The sequence below is a fragment of the Salvelinus sp. IW2-2015 genome, linkage group LG4q.1:29 (assembly GCF_002910315.2).
Source record: "Salvelinus sp. IW2-2015 linkage group LG4q.1:29, ASM291031v2, whole genome shotgun sequence".
Classification (NCBI taxonomy): Eukaryota; Metazoa; Chordata; class Actinopteri; order Salmoniformes; family Salmonidae; genus Salvelinus; species Salvelinus sp. IW2-2015.
The window spans coordinates 83,962,720-83,971,811 of record NC_036842.1 but is presented as its reverse complement, the minus strand read 5'-3'; the positions used below and the strand labels follow the sequence as shown (position 1 = coordinate 83,971,811).

General features: G+C 42.6%; 1 protein-coding gene across 1 annotated transcript; it reads left to right on the top strand.

The window, feature by feature from the left end:
* The first annotated feature begins 3,900 nt into the window (after window positions 1–3,900).
* LOC111961195 (DEP domain-containing protein 7-like) lies at window positions 3,901–7,151 on the top strand. Its single transcript, XM_023983282.2, has 9 exons — window positions 3,901–4,012; window positions 4,308–4,728; window positions 4,830–4,954; window positions 5,107–5,293; window positions 5,451–5,713; window positions 5,851–5,993; window positions 6,286–6,411; window positions 6,660–6,735; window positions 6,823–7,151. The coding sequence occupies exons 1-9, from the start codon at window positions 3,946–3,948 to the stop codon at window positions 7,035–7,037; spliced, it is 1,623 nt and encodes a 540-aa protein (XP_023839050.1). The 5' UTR covers window positions 3,901–3,945; the 3' UTR covers window positions 7,038–7,151.
* Window positions 7,152–9,092: the final 1,941 nt, after the last annotated feature.

The window sequence follows — 9,092 nt, the reverse complement described above, 5'->3', positions numbered from 1 at the left end:
TGAGAAAAAAACACTGCCATAATCAAAGCCCTGAGGTGAGGATAATACGTATTTAATCACAATGTCATCTATCATGAATGCTACTCTGACTTAAATTCATTAAGCACAGCTACAGCAAAGTATTTAGGGCTCATATACTACAATTACATAATTACATGCGGTGGTTACTCAATAACATTGTTAGAGATTATAAACTCGGTGGTTTGAGCCCTGAATGCTGATTGGCTGACAGCKGTGCTATTTCAGATCGTATACCATGGGTATGACAAAACATGTATTTTTACTGCTCTAATTACYTTGGTAACCAGTTTATAATAGCAATAAGGCACCTCGGGGGTTTGTGGTGTATGGCCAATATACCAAGGCTAAGGGCTGTATCCAGGCACTCCGCATTGCGTCATGCATAACAGCCCATAGCCGTGGTATATTGGCCATATACCACACCCCCCCGGGCCTTATTGCTTAATTAYRCTATGTGAAGAAGCATTATAGATTCATACCACACAAAATACGGTGCAAATAAAATAACGTAGGCCTATTACTTTCATTATTATGATTAATTTATGGGGTGATTTTAAAAGCTTTAGATGACCAGGAACTACATGACAGGAACATGCAGGATATGACGACTAAGGTACCTCACATATGACTCCATGTTAAAATAAAGGTTAAATAAAACGATACAGTAACACCCTTGGTGGGTGGCGGCTTTTGCATCAGCCAAGCAGTAACATACTTTTAACTATAGTCTTTTACTTTATCATATATTATTTCTGTCAAAATACTGATATCTAACATTTAAAAAAATGTGCCAGTCTGTTTCTGCATAGTTTTATCATCCCTGCCGGCTATAATCCCTATTGTGTTTACAGCATGTGTAGCCTAAGAATCCTATGCATTCACCAGTAATTGTTACTAGCACTAGGAGGTGTGAGATGAACAGAAGTACCCACTTACAGAAGATTGATTGCACAACTGAATCGTTTTTTCAAAATATCATAAAACACACTAATTGTGCTATATTTTGAAAACCTTGGTCATTCTAACATTGAAATATCAAAAACTTGTGATTTTAGAAACTATTCTAGATTTTAGAAACTATTTTAGAAACTATTTAAAAACTATCACTGTATGTCAACATCACAAGGTTGATTCACTTCAACATTACCTTATTTGAAACTGAGCACTAACCAGGTGTGACATTGGTTTTCCGTGTTCCAAATATGATTCAGGACTTTAAAATAATCAATTAGTCTTCTGAGAAATAGAGTGAAAATACTCTCAACACTTACTCTATAAAGGAACAGTGTTAGATCTGGAATATCAAATTAATTAATTTAATTGTGTCCTGTACATCTCTCTGAATGTCTCAATGCCTATTTCTTTGAATAAAAACATTAAGCATCATCTGCTCTCCACGTGATCAATCTAGTTTTATATTTGTTTGATTTCTCCCTACTTTTTCAGTTTTCCACCGAAAATGCGAGGTTATTATTATTTGTGGAGTACTTTTTCCCCTTTTTCGTGATATCCAATTGGTAGTTACAGTCTTGTCCCATTGCTGCAACTCAGGTATGGACTCGGGAGAGGCGAAGGTCGAGAGCCATGCGTCCTCTGAAACACGACCCCACCAACCGCACTGCTTCTTGACACACTGCTCGCATTAACCCGGAAGCCAGCCGCACCAATGAGTCTGAGGAAACACTGTACAGCTGGCGACCGAAGTCAGCATGCATGCAACCGAAGTCAGAGTACATGCGCCCGGCCACCACAAGGAGTCACTAGAGCGCGATGGGACAAGGACATCCCAGCCCTCTCATAACCCGGACAACGCTGGGCCAATTGTGTGCCGCCCTATGGGACTCCCAATCACAGCCGGTTGCGATACAGTCTGGAATCAAACCAGGGTTTGTAGTAACACCTCTAGCACTGAGATGCAGTGCCTTACACGGCTGCGCCACCCGGGAGCCCCTATTCATRAGTCTGATTCTGTTGGAAAACGTTCTGTCACAAAGAGTTTAGAGTAGGAACCAAATGGTACAGCACGGGGAGGGGCCTACTTGAATTTGTCCAATAGAACCTCGTTTTCGTTGCATGACATTGAACGTTTGAAGTTAACGTTTTCCTTTGCAAAACGTTTTGCAACATTAAAAAACGTTTTGTAGCGGAATCCGACTAATGAATACACCCTGCCTGGTTAGTGGTCAACTCAACTCTGGGCTACCTGTAAATCGCTTTCCCTAAACGTGTCTTCAAGTCCTAAGGACCAGAACAATTCACTGGTATTGACTTACCGCTAGATCCCCTCTGCCACTACTAGCGAGCTAACGTTAGCTGGCTAGCTATAGAATGGTGACTTACCATTTCCAGCTGATTGCCGTTGTAACGTTAGATGTGAAGAAACAGGTACACTTTTTAGAATACACAATAAGCGACTTCAAATAAATATTCTAGCAATGTTCAAAGTATATCTAACGACAGTGTTGTTTGTTGAGCTACATTTATGAAAAAACATGGCTAGTAACAAAGGTAATGTGTAGTACGCCTAGCTATCTAACATGTCAGTTACCTATGTTGGGTAAATTCATCATTAGCATAGCTCGCGCACAGCCAGGGGAAAGGCGGGTGCACAGAACACACTTTCATATCGCGAGGAAAAACTGGACTGAATTTGGCGCTGGTCTGACACATGCACAGCAGCATATCTATAACAAGTCGTTGAGAAGTGAAGACTGACTGAGCGACGTATAGGCCTACCCAGAGAGGAAGAGGCGAAGCGAGAGGTTTCACCCTCGACAAAATCTGTCCAAAATAAAGCCAATGAGTTTCTATGGGCTTATTATTGGACCTAAGCTTCCCACCTTTGGGACAACGACTTCCATTGTTAGGGCATGTATATTAGTATCTCGTCYTTATATACAGATAWCWGGCTACCTTTGCCAACGGTTTKAAWTAGTTACCTCAASCACAAAGTAAAACTMGGCTATATCGTTACAATTCATTAACACAACATTTTTATTTTAATTTAAGGTAAGGCATAATGTTATCAGTGTGGTAAAGGGGGTAAGGTTTTAAATCACATTTTAAGAAGATCATTTGTAGAGATAGGTGGGGTATAGGACTTTGTGGCTGGGGTAACTAGCGACGACCCTAGCCAACCACATATGGTAGCTGCAACCCAATATGTCGACTGGTGGGTGGCAGTGCATTCCATACACACTGTGTGGCTAGACCTGTCCACATTATTCTACCTTTGTAAAGGGAAGGGAACGCTGCTGCTACCTCGCTCTCCAACCAAGGTGAATGCAACAGACTGAAGTTAAGAGGAAATGCAGCAACTCTTGGAGGACAGTGGACGTTTATAAAAGTGCTTATTAAACGTAAAACTTAAAATTTCAAGTGGTCCTCCTATGGGCTCAGGAACCAATCACAATGGGAATACAAAACAAGATGCAGAGACCTGACAAATTGTTTTTAAACTCAGACTGACCAATAMATTATAATTACAAATAATTTTACCTAAACGGGCACGAGCGTTTATTTGCTCTGGCTGCCATCTAGTGTTCAAGTGTGTAATTGTTCCAAAGTGTCCTTGACGCTGTATTAGCGTGGTCCTTGGAGTAGAAGACACCAATAATGTAAAAGCGAGCTCTTTGACAAAATAATCCATGCTAGTTAGTTATACTATTCACTACATACCACTATTTTAAATCGAAATGAATAGCCAACATTTTTGTTACATTCGCTCAATTGTTCAAGTTCAATTGATGTAATCAGCAGGGATAATGCCTACTGCGTTCGTATACTATTCTACTTATTATTCTACTGCGTCTTTAACAGTTAATTAAGGTTTCCCTTGCTCACCTGAGGAATGAATAAAAGGGTAACGTTTTGGACAGATTTTTTCTTCTTCAGTACGTCACCACCATCCTTACCAATTGAGGAATGGCCACAGTGAAGGAGAGAGCTGCCGCGCTGAATTTGTCTGGGAAACTGTGTCTGCGTTCTCCAGGTACAAACTTTGACCTTTATTGATGGCTGTAAACGTATGCACGAGTCATTAGCCTACATGGTCGCCATATTTTTCTACATACTCAAACCAATGACTCCCATTGGTTTGGTTTGAACATTTTACTTTCCCCTCGTATAGAAGGCCCGCTTATTTATTTGAACTGACTTTGTTGTCCTTGAAGGCATTGAGTGGTCTAACAACATCACTGTTTATCAAGCACTGACTGCTGATGGTTTAACCAAGGATATGGTTAAACCTTTAACCAGTTTCTTTTCTCACTCATTTTGTGTTACAGGTCATGGCATGGTCCATAAGCCATTCCAGGCCTCTCCTATATGGAGCAGCATCATTGCCAACCTCAAAATGTCAGTAAAGGTGAAGCGAAGGCGCTTTCACCTGAAGTCGCATAATGACTGCTTTCTGGGGTCAGATGCAGTGGATGTGGTGTTGGACCATATAGTCCAGAGCAAGTTCTTTGAAGGTGCTGACATCTCACGGGACAAGGTGGTGCGTGTTTGTCAGGCCCTCCTGGACTGTAAGGTGTTTGAGACAGTTGGAGCAAAGGTCTTTGGTAAAGATAAGAGGCAAGATGTTTTCCAGGACAGCAAAGGTTACCTCTACAGGTTTCTGAACACACAAATGCCTTCTATGGATGAACTTGAAAAAGGAATCCTTTCTCCTGGTATTCAAAGCACCTTTTGCAGTGCTTCTTGCAGGTGGTTATTTGTTTTGATTCTATTTCTTTTATTTGAGACAAGTCAATATGAAATATTAATTGGATATAGTCTTTATTTGACTTTGCCTTCAAATGTTGCAGGCAAGAGGAGCAACTCTATTCACATGGTACACCTCTGAGATCCAACCAACTGTTGGAAACTGTCCTGGGAAACCTGAGTCTGAGTCCAAGCAAAGCACACATTGATTCTCCATTACCACAGACCCGTAAGTCATCTACTGTCATAGTGTAAAGTCGGTATCATCTGATTTAACTACATCAGAGGTGCTGGTGTTGTGCAAAAACTAAAATGTGCTCCATCTCGGTCCCCAGGACTAGTATTGAACTCTAGTTGACAGTCCATTCCTTTACTCTGTAGTGGTTGATGAAGTGTGGCGTGAGGAGACGATGCTGAGACTGCTGCAGCTGGTAGAGCTCCCTATGTTGGACAATCTGTTGGAAGGTGGAGAGGCCTCTCCCCGTCYCATGGCACAGAGGGACCCAGACTTGATTTACACCAGCAACTACCTGGACCGTGAGATCCTGAGGGCCTTCAAGGACTCACAGTATGTAGTGTGACTGATCGGTCTTACTTGAATAGCTAAGATGGATATTTTTAACATGAATGAAGCTTCTCATGCAGGCCTACGGAGTACAATATTCCTGGTGGTGAGTGACATAACAGTTTCAGTGGCACAGGATTATTTACTTATTCTGTTGAAGGGAGGATGATTGGCTTACAGCAGCATTGGACTGTCTGGAGTTCCTGCCTGACCAGCAGGTGGTGGAGGTGAGCCGTGATCTGCCCAGGTGTCCAGACGTGGTGGGTGTTGGCCAGGGTCAGCCCTGTTGCTCAGGTTCAGGCACCCAGCAGTGCAAACTTCTGCTGTATGAAACATTGGTGAAATACTATGGCCAGCCCGACCGCTCACCCCTGCTCGCCAACCACATGTCCGACTTCTACACTGGGGTTACCGAATTACTAGGTGAGACCGGCGCTATGACCACTTCATATTACTTGGGTCATGATTGGTACTTTTTCTACTTTTTTTTTTTTTTTACTGTTTCCAGGTATATCATAAGCAATGTGTAGGGCTGCATTAACTTGTGCTTCTTTTTGCAGTGAATGCAAAGTTTGATAAAGCTCTTGAGGCACTGCAGTTGTGTTTGAAGCTTCTGCACCCTCGTAAGCGGGAGGAACTGCGCACATTGTTGAGCTTCATGGCTATGGCTGCAGACCCACTGGAAATCAAGCTGGACAAAGAGGTGAAGACCATGGGATCAGTTATTGTTATGGGATAGTTATTTCTGTATGGAGTCAGCGTTCTTATTCATTTACTTTTGACTCATTTAGCAGACGCTGTTATCCAGAGGAATTTACAGGCACAATTAGGGTTGAGTGCCTTGCTCAAGATTTTCAGACTGCTCTGGGATTTGAACATGTGGACTTTCGGTTACTGACCCAACACTCTTAACTGCTACACTACGTGCCACATCTTGATTAAGCACAATTTGATTCTGGTTAATGTTGGAATAACTCGTACTGTCTCATTTTCAGATTGAGAACAAAATGGTTGTGAAGATGGCTTTTTCCAGAGCCATCATCCACAGCAAATCTCTAGCCAAAGAGAAAGTGGACCTCCTGGTGCTGTTCATGCTGGACAACCGCCATTACATTTTTAAGGTATTCTTGATTTGTTGACAGAGCAGTGACTGATTTATTTGGGTCCTTAAAGCTATATATACTGAGTGTAGAAAACATTGCTCTTTACATTGTGTACGCACAGCTCAATATTAGAAAGGTGTTAATGATTTGTACACGCAGTGTAAATCCCATGTATTTTTATGAACACTATGTTGTGAATGCCATATGAGCATGCAATCATTACATTAAGTTTGATACATGGCTGGTTTGAAACATTTCTGTCTCAGATACCAGGATCTTTGCACAAGCTGGTCAGTGACAAACTTGCCAGAGTTGTGCAAGGGGAACAACCAGATGTGACAGGTAAAATATCTATCTAGTAGTCTTTGTGGAAGAGTGCTGACTGCCTCAAATACATCACCTACACATTGTTCTCTCCATTGTCCTTAGGGTCCACGTTCTGTCAGCAAGTCTCAACAAAGGCTTATACTGACTGTACTCAAAGAACAACACATGAAGCGCTGTTGGTGTTACTGAGGAATATTAATGAAGACCCAAAGCACTCTGCCAAAGAGAGGAAACGGCTACTCAGGCAATTTTACCAAGGCCATCCAGAAATATTTGTTCAGTATTTTGGGGATTCTGTGTCTGCTGTCGGTGTGTAGCCAGTGTCAATGTTGTCAAAAGATCACTTTGTACATGCCTAGGTCACTTTGTATGCATGTGATTCTGAATTAAATTTAAATAAAGTCTTAATCCATGGACAACATGGTACATTGCACACTGTCATAGTCATAAATACTGAAATTGTAGCCATCTGAGAAATAACTTAAACTCATAGAAAGATGAGCTCCATTTCCCACAGTATCCAAAAGGCAATACACACATTGGAACTGATGTTGAGCGTTTGAGTGCTTGACCGGACCAGTAGTTGAATTTCTTAATTTTGGCCACAGTCGATGCCGTAAGACTTCATTTTCACCTGTTTCCACTTGCCACAGTCATTGTAAATTAATAAACATTGTATTTCTGGTATTACTTTACAGTGAGGGTCATGCATAAGGTTAAGGTTGGGATTAAAATCACATTAAGAGATTGTAGAAATAGGTGGTTTATGACTTTGGTGACCATTTTCACCGGTTAGTGCTATCAGAGATCCTTGGGATGTCCCTACCCTAAATCCTAACCTTGTTATTTAACCAGGTAGGCCAGTTGAGAACAAGTTCTCATTTGGCTGTGTACAGGTACAGCTGCTTAAAGTTAGTGAGGGAGATGTGTATTCAGCTTCAGAGATTTTTTTGCAATTTGTTCCAGTCATTGGCAGCGGAGAACTGGAAGTAAAGGAAGTGTTGGCTTTGGGGATGACCAGTGCAATATACCTGCTGGAGCGCGTGCCACGGTGACCAGTGAGCTAAGGCAGGGCTTTACCTAGAAGACTTATAGATGACCTGTAGCCAATGGGTTTGGCGACAAATATGTAGTGAGGGCCAGCCAACGAGAGCATACAGCTTGGGGTGGTGGGTAGTATATGGGGCTTTGGTGACAAAAGATGGCACTGTGATAGACTACATCCAGTATGCTGAGTAGAGTGTTGGAGGCTATTTTGTCAAGGATCGGTAGGATAGTTTTACGACGGTATGTTTGGCAGCATGAGTGAAGGTTGCGTTGTTGCCAAATAGGAAGCAGATTCTAGATTTAATTTTGGATTGGAGATGCTTAAAGTGCGTCTGGAAGGAGAGTTTACAGTCTAACCAGACACCTAGGTATTTYTAGTTGTCTACATATTCTAAGGCAGAGCCATCCAGAGTAGTGATGCAAGTCGGGCGGGCGGGTAACAATTGGTTGAGCATGCATTTAGTTTTACTAGCATTTATAAGCAGTTGGAGGCCATGTGTTGTATGGCATTGAAGCTTGTTTGGAGGTTTGTTAGCAGTTTCCAAAGTAGGGCCAGATGTATACAGAATGGTGAGCGACATCATTGGTATATACAGAGAAAAGAGTCGGCCCGAGAATTAAACCCTGTGGKACCCCCATAAAGACTGCCAGAGGTCCGGACAACAGGCCCTCCGATTTGACACACTGAACTCTATCTGAGAAGTAGTTGGTGAACCAGGCGAGGCAATCATTTGAGAAGCCAAGGCTATTGAGTCTGCCGATAAGAATGCGGTGATTGACAGAGTCGAAAGCTTTGGCCAGGTCGATGAAGACGGCTGCACAGTTCTGTCTTTTATCGATGGCGGTTATATCGTTTAGGACCTTGAGCGTGGCTGAGGTGCACCCATGACCAGCTCGGAAACCAGATTGCATAGTGGAGAAGGTACGGTGGGATACGAAATGGTCGGTGATCTGTTTGTTAACATGGCTTTCGAGGACCTTAGACCTATATCCATCCTGCCCTGCCTTTCTATCACAGTTTGGGCCTAGAGTGTCTCCCCCTTTGAAGAGGGGTATGACTGCGGCTGCTTTCCAATCTTTGGGGATCTCAGACGATACAAAAGAGAGGTTGAACAGGCTAGTAATAGGGGTTGCAACAATTTCGGCAGATAATTTTAGAAAGAGGGTCCAGATTGTCTAGCCCAGCTGATTTGTAGGGATTCAGATTTTTCAGCTCTTTCAGAGCATCAGCTGTCTGGATTTGGGTGAAGGAGAAGCAGGGGGGGGGTTTGGGCAAGTTGCTSCAGGGGGTGCAGAGCTGTTGGCCGGGTAGGGGTAGCCAGGTA